Source organism: Chanos chanos, chromosome 14 (assembly GCF_902362185.1).
Source record: "Chanos chanos chromosome 14, fChaCha1.1, whole genome shotgun sequence".
NCBI lineage: Eukaryota > Metazoa > Chordata > Actinopteri > Gonorynchiformes > Chanidae > Chanos > Chanos chanos.
In genome coordinates, this window is record NC_044508.1 from 1051997 (window position 1) to 1073089 (window position 21093).

The 21093-nt window shown below is 45.8% G+C and overlaps 1 protein-coding gene across 1 annotated transcript in view; it reads left to right on the plus strand.

The window, feature by feature from the left end:
- Nucleotides 1-19306, plus strand: part of htr7c (5-hydroxytryptamine (serotonin) receptor 7c) — a 24074-nt gene extending 4768 nt beyond the window's left edge. The window contains exon 2 of the mRNA XM_030791716.1: nt 18568-19306. Within this exon, the coding sequence (XP_030647576.1) occupies nt 18568-19306 (739 nt within the window). The remainder of the gene's footprint in view (nt 1-18567) is intronic.
- Nucleotides 19307-21093: the final 1787 nt, after the last annotated feature.

The window sequence follows — 21093 nt, forward strand, 5'->3', positions numbered from 1 at the left end:
GCGCTCTGTCCTGTCCAGGTGGCCGAGCTGCGCGGAGCTGGCTCTGTCGGTTAGAGACGGTCTGTCACTCCTCAGAGAGTAATATGTTGTACTTTAAATAATTCATGAGAGCAGGTATGAATTATTCAAATCCAGCATGTGAGGGAAGAAAGACCATTCCCTTTATAAAGGCCTCCGATTAAAGAAGCAAAGAAAAGAAGAACAGAGAGGAGAAGTAAGTTCTTACCACGGGGAGACAGGGGGAGTAGAGATGAGAGGGGACAGACTCACATTAAAATTGTAAATCAAAGAATCCACTGTCTGGTCCTCCACATAAGCTGAGCTTCCTCACAAGCAATGTGCACATGGGCTTTTCTGTGCTGTCGGAACATGGATGACTGCTCCGTGTGGGTTCAGCTGAGGGGAAGGTAAATCTATGTTGGGTAAACATCCTGTGACCTGTCGGCGACGAGGGAACCGGGAGAGATGGGGTACATCTGACGTTATTACAGCCCCGCTCAACCGCTAGTCCAAAATAAACAACAACAACAACAAAAAACGCTCAACCGCTAGTCCAAAGCGAAAAAAAAAAGGAATGATTCACTTGTTTCTCATTTTAGGTTTTTGAATTCCAAATTCCTCTCCCTCTTGTACAGCTTAAAACTTTTCTCCAAATGCTGCCTCTGGAGAGAATTAGAACAGGCCAAAACCAGACACCGTCCTCTTTCTTTTCAGAAAACAGCTGAAAATGTCGCAGTCTGTCAACATCTGAGTGAATTATTCATTTGAAGGCTTAATTTATCGAGGCAGGCCCGATTTACGAACCACACTTCCCATGTTAGTTCACTCACAAGGGTTTCATTAGAAAATGAAAAAAATGGACAGAGAGAGACAGAGACAAAGGGAGAAAGAGAGAGAGAGAGAGAGAGAGAGAGAAGAGTGAGAGAAGAGAGAAAGAACCGTGTAGCTGTTACCTGATCAGTGTGAGAGAAAACAGAGCGTGTGGCCTCATTTTTGCGCTGTTTGAAAGGCAGGTTCACTGTGTCATGACACAGACAGTTGGATCCAGTCTGTTGAATGTGTCTTTTAATCACCTGTAATTTCCCTCAGGGGAATTTAACAGAAATTGCAGAGATGGGTCAGGGAGCAAAGACTTTTTAAAAAGAAAAAAAAAGCTATAAAAAAAAAGCTTTTAGCGTAAGAAATGTAATTTGTCTTCATGCCCCATGTACCATATGCTGTCTTGCATTAACTGAGTTAAGAGAATAGCAGAGATCAGGGGGTCATCTCCCCAAGAGGTAGCGCGGTGGCTTGACCCTTGACCTTGTGGTTCAGATGGCTGTGCGGTGGCATTGAATACATGCATGTGGCTAGAAGCTGTCAGGGAGAAAGGACAGACACACTCAGGCCCTGGGCACCCACTGATTTATATCTCATTCTGTTGTTGGAAGGGGGAAACTTTTTGCCCTGACGTCTGTGTGAAACTCTGTTCTGTGATGAGGTTTGGGTTTTATGGTGTTTTAACCTGTGGGCCAATCTGAGTGACCGTTCTCTCTGTAAACTGAACTGAACTGAACTGCTCTGCTCTTGGCACCGTGAAGAATGATGTGTTTGAACACACCCACAGCCTTAATCTGTTCTCTTACACATGTCCATTAAGCATGTTCACTCAACATACACACACACACATATATACCCACACACACACTCACTCGCTCACTCAACATACACACACACACACACACACACACACACACACACACACACACGCATATATATATATATATATATATATATATATATATATACCCACACAGGCACACGCACACACACACTCGCTCACTCACATACACACACACACACTCGCTCACTCACATACACACACACTCACTCACTCACTCACATACACACACACACACACACACACACTCGCTCACTCACATACACACACACTCACTCACTGACTCACATACACACTTACTCACTCACTCACATACACACTCACTCACTCACTCACTCACATACACACTCACTCACTCACTCACTCACTCACATACACACACACTCATTCACTCACATACACACACACTCACTCGCTCACTCACATACACACAGACTCGCTCACTCACATACACACACACACACTCACTCGCTCACTCACATGCACACTTACTCACTCACTGACTCTCTCACTCACTCACTCACTCACTCACTCACACACTCACTCACTCATTCACTCACTCACTCACTCTCTCACTCACATACACACACACTCACTCGCTCACTCACATACACACACAGTCACTCGCTCACTCACATACACACTCACTCACTCACTCATTCACTCACACACTCACTCACTCATTCACTCACTCACTCACTCTCTCACTCACATACACACACACTCACTCGCTCACTCATATACACACACAGTCACTCGCTCACTCACATACACACTCACTCACTCACTCACTCATTCACTCACACACTCGCTTACTCATTCACTCACCCACTCACTCTCTCACTCACATACACACACACTCACTCGCTCGCTCACTCACTCACTCACTCACTCACTCTCACTCACTCACTCAGGGTGCTTTCACACTAGAGTTTTTGGTGGGTCCACTTTAGCCGTTGGTACGGTTCGCTGTTTTCTGAACTCGGGTGCAGGCTGTGGGACCGGACCCGAGTCCTCCAGAAAACGGCGGTCCGGGGTATGGTCCACTTGAACGCGGGTGTGGTTCGCATCGGTGTGAAAGCTATCCGATCCAAAACCAGGAAGTAAACGCTGTTGATGACATATAATTCGTTTTATTAATTAACAGGCAATTTTAAAAAAACACTAAGAATCTTAAAAATAGTGACTAGAGGACAGTTACGTGGCAATTCACGCTTGTCGGATCTAAAAACTATTCGGAAAATAACTGCAAGTAGCCACACTGTTTGCTCACCTTGAAGGTATGCGTGTATGCTCTGCAAAGCCGCCTGTCTCTGCAAAAACCTCCTTATCCAAGCAGCTCGCATCACTCTCAGACAGCAGGACGCATTATGGAAAAGTGAAAATACCGAACACACTTATTTTGGTGCTGACACCATATGAACAAAAAGATGAATAAGAAAAGAAAGATAATTTGGCTTTCCGTTTAGCCTCCCTCTTGCGTGGTTGCTTAGCGACACTGGTAAATAAAAGCTGCATGTTCCTTATGTGTGGATGATGTAATCGGACCATGTATGTAATGTGAAAGCAGAGCAGTGGGGACGGGGGAAGGGGGGGGGGGGGTCGCATTCGGGTATGGACCAGCCAAACAGACCAAGTGTGAAAGCAGCCTCACTCACTCACACATACACACACAAACACACACACACACACACACACACACACACACACACACACACACACACACAGAGCCTTAATGTGTTATCTTACACATATCTCTTAAGCATGTTCACTCACTCACTCACTCATTCACTCACATAGACACACATACACACACACACACACACACACACACACACACCACCACCTCCACCACACCACTATTTCTCACACACACACACACACACACACACACACACACACAATTATTTCTCACATCCAACAGAAAATGAATCTGGTTTTTTTTTTTTCATTTATCATGTGCACCATCAGTATATCAGATTAAACGATTAACTATCTGCTGTCACATTTAACGTAAATGACGTGTTTGTCAGTGAGGGCCTGAGTGAAAAAGACCTAGAGGAGTTTGTTACAGACAAACACTACAGAGAGAGAGAGAGAGAGAGAGAGAGAGAGCGAGAGAGTGAGAGAGCGAGGTGCATTAAATCTAACTGCTGTTATGGTGGAATGAAAGTGTGTGAGTGTATGAGTGTGAGTGTGTGGAGTGAGTGTGTGGCGTGGATGTGTGGAGTGAGAGTGTGTGAATGTGTGTGTGTGGAGTGAGAGTGTGTGAGTGTATGAGTGTGAGTGTGTGGAGTGGATGTGTGGTGTGAGAGTGTGTGAATGTGTGTGTGTGTGTGGAGTGAGAGTGTGTGAGTGTATGAGTGTGAGTGTGTGGAGTGGATGCGTGGTGTGAGAGTGTGTGAATGTGTGTGTGTGTGTGGAGTGAGAGTGTGTGAGTGTATGAGTGTGAGTGTGTGGAGTGGATGCATGGTGTGAGAGTGTGTGAATGTGTGTGTGTGTGTGGAGTGAGAGTGTGTGAGTGTATGAGTGTGTGTGAGTGGGTGTGTGTGTGTGGAGTGAGTGAGGGAGTGAGAGTGTGTGTGGAGTGAGAGTGTGGGAGTGAGAGTGTGGAATGAGTGTGGGTGTGATTGTGTGTGTGTGGAGTGAGTGTGTGTGGAGTGAGTGTGGAAGTGTGGAACAAGTATAAACTTGTTTTCAGGAATAAATAGCTGATATGACACAGTTCAAGGACAGAGAGAGAGAGAGAGAGAAAGGAGAGATTAGATGTTACGGCTTTGGGGATAAGGACTTGTCATTCTTTAGACTCTGATCTCTGTCAGCGTTTTCTCACTTGGACACTGACAGAAATCGCGAGACTCAGAGGTGCCGTCAGAGATTAAGGTTTTACACGGTTTAACGGTATATCTGCACTGTACCGTGTAACTGATGGGTGTGTATCATAACCCAGATTAGATTAAATCCAGATTAGATTAAAAAAAGGAGCCTGGCTGCTTTGACAGGTAATTGGTGTTGGCAGCTCTTCACTTCTCGAGTGGCAAATCAAAGTGGACGTGAGCAGAGAAGACCGCACTCAGGTTCTCTTCTCTTCAGCGCCGTCAGGCTCGTAAACTGGCCTCTTATTCTGCCCATGTGTGTTTCTGCCTGTCACTCACACTGCGGACGCTGATGGGTAATCTGGTGTTTGCGCAGGGAAGATCGATCACACTTCAGTTTGTCATTGCTTCTTAAACAAACACTTCGAGCCGCCACCTCTCCATATCAACACCCAACAGAGTCATGAGGCACGACACAGAGAGTTTTATACAGCATCCTGGACTGCCACAGTTCTCCAGGGGTCTCCGGAATGCACTCTCCTCACTATTCTCTGAGCGGATAAACTGATTCTCTGACTAAACACTGTGTGTTTAGTGGATTAGATGATTCTTTGATTAAACACTGTGTGTTTAGTGGATTAGATGATTCTCTGATTAAACACTGTGTGTTTAGTGGATTAGATGATTCTCTGATTAAACACTGTGTGTTTAGTGGATTAGATTATTCTCTGATTAAACACTGTGTGTTTAGTGGACTAGATGATTCCCTGATTAAACACTGTGTGTTTAGTGGATTAGATTATTCGTTGATTAAACACTGTGTGTTTAGTGGATTAGATGATTCTCTGATTAAACACTGTGTGTTTAGTGAATAACATGATTCTTTGATTAAACACTGTGTTTAGTGGATTAGATGATTCTTTGATTAAACACTGTGTGTTTAGTGGATTAGATTATTCTCTGATTAAACACTGTGTGTTTAGTGGATTAGATGATTCCCTGATTAAACACTGTGTGTTTAGTGGATTAGATTATTCGTTGATTAAACACTGTGTGTTTAGTGGATTAGATGATTCTCTGCTTAAACACTGTGTGTTTAGTGAATAACATGATTCTCTGATTAAACACTGTGTTTAGTGGATTAGATGATTCTCTGATTAAACACTGTGTGTTTAGTGAATAACATGATTCTCTGATTAAACACTGTGTTTAGTGGATTAGATTATTCGTTGATTAAACACTGTGTGTTTAGTGGATTAGATGATTCTCTGCTTAAACACTGTGTGTTTAGTGAATAACATGATTCTCTGATTAAACACTGTGTTTAGTGGATTAGATGATTCTTTGATTAAACACTGTGTGTTTAGTGGATTAGATGATTCTTTGATTAAACACTGTGTGTTTAGTGGATAAGATGATTCTCTGATTAAACACTGTGTTTAGTGGATAAAATGATTCTCTGATTAAACACTGTGTGTTTAGTGGACTAGATGATTCCCTGATTAAACACTGTGTGTTTAGTGGATAAAATGATTCTCTGATTAAACACTGTGTGTTTAGTGGATAAGATGATTCTCTGATTAAACACTGTGTGTTTAGTGGATAAGATGATTCTCTGATTAAACACTGTGTTTAGTGGATGAGATGATTCTTTGATTAAACACTGTGTGTTTAGTGGATGAGATGATTCTCTGATTAAACACTGTGTGTTTAGTGGATTAGATGATTCTCTGATTAAACACTGTGTGTTTAGTGGATTAGATTATTCTTTGATTAAACACTGTGTGTTTAGTGGATGAGATGATTCTCTGATTAAACACTGTGTGTTTAGCGGATTAGATGATTCTTTGATTAAACACTGTGTTTAGTGGATTAGATGATTCTTTGATTAAACACTGTGTGTTTAGTGGATAAGATGATTCTCTGATTAAACACTGTGTGTTTAGTGGATAAGATGATTCTTTGATTAAACACTGTGTGTTTAGTGGATTAGATGATTCTCTGATTAAACACTGTGTGTTTAGTGGATAAGATGATTCTCTGATTAAACACTGTGTGTTTAGTGGATAAGATGATTCTCTGATTAAACACTGTGTTTAGTGGATGAGATGATTCTTTGATTAAACACTGTGTGTTTAGTGGATAAGATGATTCTCTGATCAGTGGATGAGACGGCTCAGCGATGTTGAAGGCTGATGTACGTGGATGAGATGGTTTTGTGTTGGGAACAGAGGAAACAGACTGGATGAGATGGTTTTGTGTTGGGAACAGGGGAGACAGACTGGATGAGATGGTTTTGTGTTGGGAACAGGGGAGACAGACTGGATGAGATGGTTTTGTGTTGGGAACAGGGGAGACAGACTGGATGAGATGGTTTTGTGTTGGGAACAGGGGAAACAGACTGGATGAGATGGTTTTGTGTTGGGAACAGGGGAGACAGACTGGATGAGATGGTTTTGTGTTGGGAACAGGGGAGACAGACTGGATGAGATGGTTTTGTGTTGGGAACAGGGGAGACAGACTGGATGAGATGGTTTTGTGTTGGGAACAGGGGAGACAGACTGGATGAGATGGTTTTGTGTTGGGAACAGGGGAAACAGACTGGATGAGATGGTTTTGTGTTGGGAACAGGGGAGACAGACTGGATGAGATGGTTTTGTGTTGGGAACAGGGGAAACAGACTGGATGAGATGGTTTTGTGTTGGGAACAGGGGAAACAGACTGGATGAGATGGTTTTGTGTTGGGAACAGGGGAAACAGACTGGATGAGATGGTTTTGTGTTGGGAACAGAGGAGACAGACTGGATGAGATGGTTTTGTGTTGGGAACAGAGGAGACAGACTGGATGAGATGGTTTTGTGTTGGGAACAGGGGAGACAGACTGGATGAGATGGTTTTGTGTTGGGAACAGGGGAAACAGACTGGATGAGATGGTTTTGTGTTGGGAACAGGGGAAACAGACTGGATGAGATGGTTTTGTGTTGGGAACAGGGGAAACAGACTGGATGAGATGGTTTTGTGTTGGGAACAGGGGAGACAGACTGGATGAGATGGTTTTGTGTTGGGAACAGGGGAGACAGACTGGATGAGATGGTTTTGTGTTGGGAACAGGGGAAACAGACTGGATGAGATGGTTTTGTGTTGGGAACAGAGGAAACAGACTGGATGAGATGGTTTTGTGTTGGGAACAGAGGAGACAGACTGGATGAGATGGTTTTGTGTTGGGAACAGGGGAAACAGACTGGATGAGATGATTTTGTGTTGGGAACAGAGGAAACAACGGTAGAAGGTTCTGACGTGTCATTCTCTTATAGACTCCATTTGGTAAATGTAATAAATTCAGATTGAGAGAGCAGTTTACTGATCATTGTTTTGTTTTTTTTTTCAATTCAGTTCTTTTTGTGTAAATTTGTTTAATGTAATCTGAGTAGTATTTGAGTGACCCTGCTGTGAGTGTGGGACACACCAGGGGAAAGCAGGAGGTACTGTGATGTAGAGGCAGACAGAGCAGATGGGGTTATTCTGTCACGCTGCCTCCTGGCCACATTAGTCCTCTGGCCAATCACCGAACACTAAAGTCAAAACTCCATTACTCAGTCAGATAGTTTCGTCTGACGGGAAAAAGTCACGTCACAGGGCCTGAGTTTCTCTCTCACCGTAGCCAGTCATGGGGTGTATGGTCAAATGACACTCCTGGTTACAGCTTGTTAGTGTGTGGAGAGCAATCAGAGGCTGAGATGTGTGTTTGCAGAAGTGTGTGTCACTGCCATGTAGACTGAATCATTAAGATAACATGTGTCAACACAGGTCCTGTCCTGTGGATTACTTCATGCCTCTGCTCTAGGGAATTTATTCTACTCACTTCCTTGTACTGTTGTTGAGGCCAGTTAAATGGCCAATCCAAATGGTTTGCATAAACCATCTCTTTCACACACACACACACACACACACACACACACACACACACACACACACACACACACACACACACACACACACACAACACTCTTTTCACTTCACTCTTGACAATGTGCTTCTACAAGTTCTACAAGATTTTCCTTTGTAACAGTAGTGTAGTGTGTTCCAGTGATGGAATATCTTTTGTTTGATGAATTTGTGAGTGATCTCCTGTGATTTAACTTCTGTATTGATCTCCTGTGATTGACCTTCTGTGATTGACCTTCTGTGATTGACCTTCTGTGTGTGATCTCCTGTGAGTGAGCTCTTGTGTATCCATATTCCCTATTTTCAGTCCAGGGAATTCATAGAGCTGGACATTTTTATTCCAGTTCAGCGCTGACACCCCAGCTTCAACAAATCAACGGAGCAGAAGAACCTGGCGTGTGGTTCTGACTCATTTAATCAGAGCTGATCTCTCAGAGACTATGAAAGACAATCTCTGATCCTGGATCAGCACTCTCACTGAGTAATGTGATGCATGTGAGAGTAGATGCATTTTGGAGAGGACTGGACAGAGACATCAACACTGCCCACTGTAACAGCCCTGAAACAGGGCCACTAATGTGCTATTCCCACATCGTCAGAGTGTGTGTGTGTTTTACGAGCCCTCTGGTGCTGCCCTGGCAGATGCACTGTACATGATTTCTTACCTATTACTGGCTTCCAGCAGCCAATGTAAGCCTTGTGCGTGTGATGAATAGTTTTATGACTGAGAATAGATTAATCTCTCTGTTAAAGCATCACACAGGTGCTAGAGCGAAGACGCAGTTCACATGTCAACCTGGACCATTTACCAAAGACACAAACACAGGAAACACAGTGCATGCACTAGTCTTTACACAGACACAAACACAGGAAACACAGTGTGTGCACTAGTCTTTACACAGACACAAACACAGGAAACACAGTGTGTGCCCTGGTCTCTACACAGACACAAACACAGGAAACACAGTGTGTGCCCTGGTCTCTACACAGACACAAACACAGGAAACACAGTGTGTGCCCTGGTCTCTACACAGACACAAACACAGGAAACACAGTGTGTGCCCTGGTCTTTACACAGACACAAACACAGGAAACACAGTGTGTGCACTAGTCTCTACACAGACACAAACACAGGAAACACAGTGTGTGCCCTGGTCTCTACACAGACACAAACACAGGAAACACAGTGTGTGCACTAGTCTTTACACAGACACAAACACAGGAAACACAATGTGTGCCCTGGTCTCTACACAGACACAAACACAGAAAACACAGTGTGTGCCCTGGTCTCTACACAGACACAAACACAGGAAACACAGTGTGTGCACTAGTCTCTACACAGACACAAACACAGGAAACACAGTGTGTGCCCTGGTCTTTACACAGACACAAACACAGAAAACACAGTGTGTGCCCTGGTCTCTACACAGACACAAACACAGGAAACACAGTGTGTGCACTAGTCTCTACACAGACACAAACACAGGAAACACAGTGTGTGCCCTGGTCTTTACACAAACACAAACACAGGAAACACAGTGTGTGCCCTGGTCTCTACACAGACACAAACACAGGAAACACACCCTGGTCTTTACGCAGCGCAGAGAGAAGCCCTGTGGTCACATGCTCTGTTAGCCCAGTTTCCACACAATGGAACTGACTTTTTGTCTACTGGTTCCATTCTCTGTGCACGCAGACGGCAACACCTTACAGAGGCACAACAAGAGTAAAACTTCATGGTGGCTCAGTGGTTAGCACTGTTGCCTCATAGCAAGAGGGTCCTGGGTTCGAATCCTGGCAATTTGTGGGCGATTACAGAGTGTACGCTACAGATTTATTCATTTCTATCAAATGTGTGCTTATATAAAATCTCTCTCTTTCTGTAACAGTTCACATTTTAAATACAGAAAAGGGCAAAACAAGTCAGATTAAAATATTGCATTGATTGTGAAATTATAATCCTAAATCAAATCTAATCCCACAGATGATGTGGTCATGTGACAGTACCGTGTCATGTCATGGAACAAAACAGAGCCATGCCCTTGCATGATAATCACACCATCACCCCGTTATGTGATCACACTGCACCTCCTTATCCGAACGTCTCTGCACCTCCTTATCCAAATGCATCTGCGCCTCCTTATCCAAACATCTCTGTACCTCCTTATCCGAACGCCACAACTCATACTCCAGGAAAACACTGTGCATTCTCTCTCTGCTCCACATGGGTGATTATTAGCTGAATGAGTGAAACAGAGCGGCTGGTTGTTTAATCCGTGGGTGGTGACGATACCCACAATGCTGCAGGTGTAGCGCAGCGTGCCGTGAACAGTGTCTGAACAGCTTTAATGGAAAAGTGACACAGGCGGGAACTTAAATCAGAATATTAACTGAGTAATCATGATGAGTTTTGGGCGGCGGGCGGCTGAAGGCCAACCCCGTGCAGGTTCTGTTCATCTCTGCACTGGATAAAGGTTCTGCTGGAAATGGGTCTGGACCGAGCCCTGGTTCTGAGACATCACTGTGATAAGTTTAACACTGCCCTGGCTCGAAGCCCACCCTCTTCATCAGGTTTTCTTTAGTCCAGTGATGAAAAATCCTCTGGTTCTTCTTTGTGATGTGTGCTTTCTAATGTAAGCAGATGTTTTTTTCTGTGTTGTACTGTTCTGAAAATGTCAGCCATGGTAAAGAAGGCCGAGCTATAGATGGGTTCACTCAGAGGTCAAATCCGTTAAAAGGCTGTGTGGCTGTTTTAAGAGCTGGGTGTACGGTATCAAAGGCTCTGGCCTCCTTCTGGAAATCTTTACTAACCCAAACACACTCACTCACATTTGCGCACGTACGCACACACACGCCCACACACCCACACTCACACTCGTGCACACACAGACACACACAAACACTCACATACACATACACACAAACACTCACACACACACACACACACACACACACGCACACACACGCACACACACACGCACACACACACAATTTACAATTTACAATTTAGTTATTTGGCAGACGCTTTTTTCCAAAGCGACTTACAATTGGTGCATCAGTCGGATTTCTAATACCTTCAACAGAGATCATAATAAGACTGAGCGTCAAATTGCCCTTTCGCATTGCGCCCCTGGGATACTTTTACAAACAGAAATACAAGACAAAGGTAATTTTTTTTTTTTTTTTTTTTTTTTTTTTCCTCTAGGGAAGGGAGGTTAGGCATTGGGGGAAGGGAGGTTAGGCATTGGGGGACAGGTGTGTTCTAAAGAGGTGGGTTTTCAGTTTCCTGCGGAAGATGGTAAGAGACTCCGCAGTCTTGACTGCATGGGGGAGGTCGTTCCACCACCTCGGGGCAATGGCAGAGAAGAGGCGTGGCCGGGAGGAGCGGCTGCCGGGTTCCCGGAGTGAGGGGACCGTCAGTTGTCCGGAGGACGTGGAGCGGAGGGTCCTAGTTGGGGTGTAAGGCGTTATAAGAGACTGAAGGTATGATGGGGCAGAGCCTCTTGTGGCCTGGTAGGCCAGCACCAGTGTCTTGAACTGGATGCGGGCTGCTACCGGAAGCCAGTGTAGTGCAGTAAGCAGCGGAGTGACATGAGAGTGCTTAGGGAGGTTGAATACTAGGCGTGCAGCGGCGTTCTGCACGAGCTGGAGCGGCCTGATGGCGCAGGCCGGCAAGCCAGCCAGTAGAACGTTGCAGTAGTCCAGGCGGGAGATGACAAGCGCTTGGACTAGGAGCTGGGTTGCCTGTTGCGTGAGGAAAGGGCGGATTCTCCTGATGTTGTATAGGGCGAATCTGCAGGATCGTGTGACTGCTGCGATGTGCCCGGTGTATGTCAGCTGGTTGTCGAGGGTGACGCCAAGGTTTTTGGCTGCTGAGGTGGGAAACACCGCAGATCCCTCGATGGTGATTGTATTGTCGATCGCTGGGGAGTTCTTAGCAGGAAAAAACAGGAGCTCAGTTTTCTCCGGGTTAAGTTTGAGATGGTTAGCAGACTTCCAGGAGGCAATGTCAGTTAGGCAGGCTGCGATGCGAGGTTGAACCTGGGAGTCAGAGGGGGGGAAGGAGAAGAACAGCTGTGTGTCATCAGCGTAGCAGTGGTAAGAGAGGCCATGGGTGGAGATAACCTGGCCAAGTGATCTGGTGTAGAGGGAGAAGAGGAGTGGACCAAGTACTGACCCTTGTGGGACACCTGTGTGTAGAGTGCGGGTGGAGGAGACCGATTCCCTCCAAGAGACCTGGTAGGAGCGGTCAGACAGATAGGACTTGAACCATGCGAGTGCAGAACCCGCGAAGCCCAGCCCAGCAAGGGATGAGAGGAGGATCTGGTGGTTGACCGTGTCGAATGCTGCGGAGAGGTCTAGGAGTATGAGGACAGAGCTGAGAGACTTCGCTCTGGCCAAGTGGAGCTCCTCCGTGACAGCAAGAAGGGCCGTCTCGGTGGAGTGGCCGGCTTTGAATCCGGATTGATTTTGATCCAGGAGATTGTGCTGCAGAAGATATGGTGAGAGTTGGTTATATACAGCACGTTCCAAGGTTTTGGAGAGAAACGGTAGGTGAGAGACTGGGCGGTAGCTACTGACATCCGCAGGGTCTTGGCTGGGCTTCTTGAGCAGTGGCTTGACCCGTGCTCTCTTCAGGGCAGAAGGAACCGTACCAGTAGATAGGGAGCTGTTGATCAAGGACGAGATGAAGGGCAGAATGTCGTCCGAGATGGCCTGAAAGAGAGGGGAGGGGATGGGATCAAGAGGACAGGTAGTAGGACGATGGGATTTGATAAGTAAGAGAGCTTCAGCGTCAGATAGAGGGGAGAAGGAGGAGAAGATAGCAGGGGGGGAGGGTGCAGGATCCGAGGTGGGAGGGGGAGGGGGGAAGGAGTCGCAGATGTCATTGATCTTCTTCTCGAAGAAGGAGACAAAGTCATCAGCAGATAGGGATGAGGGAGGAGGAGGAGGAGGAGGAGAAAGGAGGGAGGAGAAGGTGGAGAAGAGTTTGCGGGTGTTGGAGGAGGCAGAGTTGATCCTAGAGTGGAAAAAGGCAGATTTGGCAGCGGACAGGGTAGAGGAGAAAGAAGAAAGAAGAGAGTGGTAGTGGGACAGGTCGTTGGAGGATCTCGATTTCCGCCATCTCCGTTCAGCCACGCGAAGTTTGGTTCTGTCGGCACGGATACTATCAGTCAACCAGGGACTGGGGGCGGAGAGGCGAGCCGGTTTGGTGACTGGGGGGCAGAGGGTGTCCAGGGTGGAGGCCAGCGCAGAGAGGACCGTAGAGGACTTCTTTTCCACGGGGAGAAGTGAGAAGGCTTCTACAGGTGGGAGAGAGGAGCAGACCATAGAAGAGAAGGCACTAGAGGAGAGAGTGCGAAGGTTACGTCTAGCTGCGACTGGTAGCTTGGGTGCTGAGGATTTCAGAGAGGGAGAGATCGAGAGAGAGAAGGACATGAAGAAGTGATCTGAGGTTTGGAGCGGTGTGACCGTGAGATCAGGAACTAGGCAGCCTCTTGTGAAGACCAGGTCCAGTTGATTACCGCCCTTGTGTGTTGCAGTGGACTCCACGAGGGTAAAATCAAAGGACTGAAGGAGGGAGAGTAGGCTGTCAGACTGAGTAGAATTCGGAAGGTTGAAGTCTCCTAGCAGCAGGATGGGAGTGCCATCTTCAGGGAAGGTGCTGAGGAGGATGTCCAGTTCATCTAGGAATGACTGCAGAGGGCCTGGGGGGCGGTAGAGAACAGTCATATGTAGTTTATAAGGGGAATAAACAGAAACAGCATGAAATTCAAACGATGTTGGGGAGATAGAAGGGAGAGATGTTGCTTGGAATCTCCACGAGGGGGAGATCAGGAAGCCAGTTCCCCCACCCCTTCCCGAGGGTCTGGGAGTGTGGGAGAAGGAAAAGGCCGTGGAGAGGGCAGCGGGAGTGGCCGTGTTCTCCGGTGTGATCCACGTCTCGGTGAGGGCCAGAAAGTGCAGGGACATCAAGGAGGCTTGGGCGGAGATGAAGTCAGCCTTCACACACACATACACTATAGCTCTTGAGGAAAATGACGGAGAAAACTCCCACGGCAATGTCACAGTGTGTGGTTGTGAGAGAGTATGGTGTCGTCAGCGCCTCTGTGATGTAATCTGGGCTGAGTGGACCATGAGCAGGAGAGCAGCCTTGGGTGTTCGTCCATCACACTCAAAGTAACCTGACTGCACCCCTCCCCATGCCAGGCTCCGCCCCTGCAACCATGACATCACCACGCACTGCTTCGTTGTTGTTTCTTTTCCTCCTGAGGGGAGGTTGTGGGTGGGGTGGGGGGGGGGGGCGGGATGCCGGGAGCCATACCCACAGATGACTCACTCAGGGCATATGTGAGGGGAAGAGTGGGTACTGTGTGATTGTCTTAAAATGACTCTGTACCCTCCTTTTAACCTGGACCTCAGCGGAGAGGCTGGAGGCCGGGGGGTGGGGGGTGGGGAGGGTACAGAACAGTTGCAGTACTGGAGTAATGTCAGGGAGTCAACATTAGACAAGCCTCATAAAACCAGTAAGAGCTCTGTGTGTGTGTGTGTGTCTACGTGTGTGTATGTGTGTGCGCATGTGTGCGAGCGTGTGTGCGTGTGTGTGTGTTTATGTGTATGTGTATGTGTGTGTGTGTGTGTTAGTGTGTATGTGTGTGTGTGTGTGTGTGTTTATGTGTATGTGTGTGTGTATGTGTGTTAGTGTGTGTGTGTGTGTTAGTGTGTGTGTGTGTGTGTGTGTGTGTGTTAGTGTGTGTGTGTTAGTGTGTATGTGTGTGTGTGTGTGTGTTAGTGTGTGTGTGTGTGTTAGTGTGTGTGTGTGTGTGTGTTAGTGTGTGTGTGTGTGTGTGTGTTAGTGTGTATGTGTGTGTGTGTGTGTGTGTGTTAGTGTGTATGTGTATGTGTGTGTGTGTGTGTGTGTGTGTGTTAGTGTGTATGTGTGTGTGTGTGTGTTAGTGTGTGTGTGTGTGTGTGTGTGTGTGTTAGTGTGTATGTGTGTGTGTGTGTGTGTGTTAGTGTGTGTGTGTGTGTGTTAGTGTGTGTGTGTGTGTGTGTGTTAGTGTGTATGTGTGTGTGTGTTAGTGTGTGTGTGTGTGTGTGTGTTAGTGTGTATGTGTGTGTGTGTGTGTGTGTGTTAGTGTGTATGTGTGTGTGTGTGTGTGTGTTAGTGTGTGTGTGTGTGTGTTAGTGTGTGTGTGTGTGTGTGTGTGTGTTAGTGTGTATGTGTGTGTGTGTTAGTGTGTGTGTGTGTGTGTGTTAGTGTGTGTGTGTGTGTGTGTGTGTTAGTGTGTATGTGTGTGTGTGTGTGTGTTAGTGTGTATGTGTGTGTGTGAGTGTGGGAGAGAGAGAGAGAGAAAGAGCCTTCCTTCGTTGTCCTTGCCTGTGATTGTTACTGGCCCCAGAATGTCACTGTGCATTAGCGCAGCTCCAGTCAAACCTGCCTGCACTGATCTGCAGCTCAGACTCCATCCAGCGCTGCATCCTGCATCCACGCCTGCATCTCACCGGCAAAGAGACTGGCCTGGTTGGCTCAAAGTCTTCTATTCAAATCGATTTGAAATGTTATGGAAAAGACACAGGGTCAGCTAAACACTTGACATTTCTCTAGAGTACTTCAGAGTGACACATAGCTCTCTCTTATTTTTCTTTTTTGAAGAAACGATAATTTCCGACCTGGTGTTCTATAAAACTGACTTACATCGTCCTCCCTTCAAATTTTAAATATTTCACAATGTTCCTCAAAAACCAGAAAAAGCCAAAGATGTTTGATGCTTTTAGAGCACGGGGCTATGACAGTGTCTAAGTCATTGCTCTGTTTGCTTTGACAAAAATAGTTCAGTTTCCTGGGCTTACGCGCTGCAGCGGAACCAAGCGAGGTCTCCATTAGCTGCACAGTGGAGTGTCTCTAAAACGGCACCCTCTTCCCCCAGGGAGCAGAAAAAGCCTGGAAGAAAGCCCTTTCTTTGGAGAGTTTGAGAGAATAATAAACAGACTTCTTTTTGCAGAATAGACAGATCATCTCTCATACACTAAAGACAGTCTTAAGCACTGTCCCACGAAGAGAGTCTAATTTTAGTGCCGTGTTGAGTAGTAGACTTGTTCAGTGGTTAACTCAGTCATGTTATGTCAGTTAGGTTTCTTAGTGGGAGATTTCCATGACGTGCGTTGTGGGATGAAAGTGTTTAAACAAACAAACAAACAAACAAACAAACAAACATTAAAGCAGATGACACTAACGCTTAATGCATGAGGTTAGGACATGCATTTCTTTATCATTATTTAATACATGGCAGGAAAAATAACGAGAACTGGAGAAACAGCTGCATTAGAAATGTAACATAGGGTGATGAGATGTAAACATATAGGGTGATGAGATGTAAACATATAGGGTGATGAGATGTAGACATATAGGGTGATGAGATGTAGACATATAGGTTGATGAGATGTAAACATATAGGATGATGAGATGTAAACATATAGGATGATGAGATGTAAACATATAGGGTGATGAGATGTAGACATATAGGGTGATGAGATGTAGACATATAGGATGATGAGATGTAAACATATAGATGATGAGATGTAAACATATAGGATGATGAGATGTAGACATATAGGATGATGAGATGTAAACATATAGGATGATGAGATGTAAACATATAGGATGATGAGATGTAGACATATAGGTTGATGAGATGTAAACATATAGGATGATGAGATGTAGACATATAGGGTGATGAGATGTAAACATATAGGGTGACGAGATGTAAACATATAGGGTGACGAGATGTAAACATATAGGATGACGAGATGTAAACATATAGGATGATGAGATGTAAACATATAGGATGATGAGATGTAGACATATAGGATGATGAGATGTAGACATATAGGGTGATGAGATGTAAACATATAGGATGATGAGATGTAAACATATAGGATGATGAGATGTAGACATATAGGTTGATGAGATGTAAACATATAGGGTGATGAGATGTAAACATATAGGGTGATGAGATGTAGACATATAGGTTGATGAGATGTAGACATATAGGTTGATGAGATGTAGACATATAGGTTGATGAGATGTAAACATATAGGATGATGAGATGTAGACATATAGGGTGATGAGATGTAAACATATAGGGTGATGAGATGTAAACATATAGGATGATGAGATGTAGACATATAGGTTGATGAGATGTAAACATATAGGGTGATGAGATGTAGACGTATAGGATGATGATGGAATCTATCTGTAAACATGATGAGTGAAGACAGATACCAACCTCATCGCCTCTCTAGAGATTCGCGGTACCCCACATATATACAGTGAGAGGTTTTTATTTTTGATGGAAATTTCTGGAGTGCCTTCTGAGCTGGTCACATGGTGTGTTGTTCTGCATGTACAGATTCACGGTCTGCCCATGTACCCACAGCTCATCACGTTAACACCTCTGGGAGCAGGAAAGTGCTCAGAGAGAAAGAGAGAGAGAGAGAGAGAGAGAACAGCGTCACATGTTTGATGTAAGCCTCCAGTGGAAGAGGTGATGTGTCTGAGATCTGCATCAAGCCTCTTACAGTAAGGAGAGATGCTGTGATTGTTCTGTGAGAGCGTTGACTGATTTAGTGGTAGACTGTCATTGGAGAGACCAGAGCAGTTCATTGATATTAGTGCCCCTGTTGTAATACCATAGCATGACCCCTCTGATAGTTTTACCCACTGACATCTGCTCTCTAATGAGACTGGACCGACAGACGCCAACTGCTCCCTGGACTAGTACACACCTCAGTACACACTTTGGCACGAGGACTGTCATTCTGTGAAGAGGGGTGTTTGGGGAGGGGGCTCAATTCACTTCCTTTTTTTCCAATTTTAATTCCATTTCTACACCCTATGAAATGTGACTAATGCAGTTCAAATTTTGACCTAATTCAACACAAATACTCCACCATCCAAAAGTTGACTTTACTGAAATGCAAAACTTGGATTATTTTGCAGAGCTGTGAAGTAAGTTGCCTTATAAATTCAGATGATTTTTTCACTTAAAAAAACCAAACAAACAAACTATGCCCATCTGGTACTTCCCAAGCTTCAGCATAATCCACACGGAATAATGCGTCTCCTGTGTTTGTCTCCTGCAGGTATCTGGGTATCACACGACCCCTGACCTACCCCGCCCGCCAGAACGGACAGCTCATGGCCAAGATGATCTTTGGGGTGTGGCTGGTCTCCGCCTCCATCACTCTTCCGCCCTTCTGTGGCTGGGCCAAGAACGTGCACACGGCGGGCGTGTGTCTGATCAGCCAGGACTTCGGCTACACCATCTACTCCACCGCAGTGGCCTTCTACATCCCCATGCTGGTCATGCTCTTCATGTACTACAAGATCTTCAAGGCCGCTCGCAAGAGCGGCGCCAAGCACCGCTTCACCGACCTATCGCGCCGTGACCGCCTGGAGCAGGCAGCCAATGAGACGCTTAGGATGCAAGGTCTGAAGCCGCCGGGCGTGGCCGAGGAGTGCGCGGCTCTGTCCAGGCTCCTGAGCCGCGAGCGGCAGAACATGTCGATCTTTAAGCGGGAGCAGAAAGCGGCCACCACGCTTGGCGTGATAGTGGGCGTGTTCTCCGTCTGCTGGCTGCCCTTCTTCATCCTGTCAACGGCCAGGCCGTTCATCTGTGGCGTGGAGTGCAGCTGCGTCCCGATCTGGCTGGAGCGTGTGCTTCTCTGGCTGGGTTACGCCAACTCTCTCATGAATCCTTTCATCTACGCCTTCTTTAACCGCGACCTCCGCTCCACCTACCGCGACCTGCTACGCTGCCGCTACCGCAACATCAACCGACGCCTCTCTGCGGTGGGCGTCCACGAGGCCCTGAAAGTTTAGAGCCACGACCGAGAACAAAAATCTGGTTTGAAGCAGAGAGTGGGAACATGGGGAACCAGAACCAAGGACTGGTGCCAGGGATGAAAACTGGAACTGGGAACTGTAATTGGACAGTAGATGCACTGAGCATGTCAGCGGGCAGTGCTGAGAAACACTGGTCTATTGGGCAGTTCAGGATTGCTGTGAAGGACTGTAGAACAGAGGAGTGTGTGATTAATACTGGTGACCAGTCAGGGTCTGACTGAGAGAGAGAGTAGAGAGGGAGAAAGCCAGGACAATCTCTTCTGTGTGCCTATGAGTCAGTCTGTCTATTTTAGGAAGAGAGAACAGGGCTTTGGACAGATCATCAGACTCAATGGGCTTGTGTGTATGCGGGGTGACGTGGGTCAACGCCTTTATACTCTAACAGGACAGACGATTAATCCGGAGACCTGACCATCAAACAACAACAACAACAACAACCACACAAAAACAAAACAATCACAGTGTGTCTGCGTGTGAAGTGTGAATGAAAGATCTGCGTAGTAACAGACAGAGTGAGTTTGTAATGGAGTGTGTGTTTATAACAGAGTGAGTTTGTGATGGAGTGTATTTGCAACAGAGTGTGTTCGCGACGGAGTGAGTTTGTAATGGAGTGAGCTTGTAATGGAGTGAGTTTGTAACAGAGTGTGTTTGTAACAGAGTGAGTTTGCGACGGAGTGAGTTTGTAATGGAGTGAGTTTGTAATGGAATGAGTTTCAATGGAGTGAGTTTGTAACAGAATGTGGAGAGCAATTTTACCTGGTTTAAAAAAGAAACGTCATCTCACCTGGTTTGTGAGAGAAATGCCATTTCACCTGGTTTAAGAGAGTTATGTCATTTCACCTGGTTTAAGACATCTCAATGCCTGCTGGACTGTTAGTCGGTTTTTATCACACAGCCGACCAATGGACCAGCCTGTACAGTACTGTTTTTAACATACAGAAGCTTTAAAAACCTGTCTCCGGCTCCACTATCAAACAGTGTACAGAAAACCGTCATTATTGGCTATGGATCTTTCTATGTGCCACCGTTTACTTAGACATGTTTGGCTTAAATAGACAACATGAAGCTTGTGCTTTTGTATAAAACTGTTCACAAAAAAGACACAATAAAAAGAAAAACACAGACGTGGTTGTTCGTGCACACTGAGGTGGAGTCTGAGAGATTTGATGACCGCACACAGAGATGAATGAACTTGTCGTTCCAAGAGACCGAAGAAAAGTGAGGAAAATAATGATTGTGAACGGAAATCGCTCCAAATATTCATCTTTGTCCCCTGTGACGTCCTCATTCCATCAAACGGAATTCCATCCTTTCCGTTACTGAGGGAATTTCAAATGGAACTCTGCCTTTCTGTGCATCAGACACGACAAAACAGAGAACTTTTTTTTAATGGTCTCCACTCGGCACAAGTTGAGGAAAAAAAAAGTCACTATAAAAATACCACTATTTATTTTTACATTTTGTAGCTATCGTAATATGTATACAGCACAGTCAGTGTCATGCAGTTTAGTACATTCTGTGTCATTCAGTAGTCTGCTCAGACTGGTGCTGAATACAGATGCTGACCAAACAAACTGGGAGCAGGCCGCAGGGTTTTACTGGGGCTGCTGGATGGGAAGAAGAGGAGGACTGTAAACTGTTCACACCGGTGACGAGTCAAGCACACACACACAACTAACAGCGTCTCCTTCAGAAGGGCCAAATCTTAAACGTTTGTTATCTCTGACGTTGACGTCTGTAAATATTAAACGTTGTATTTATCA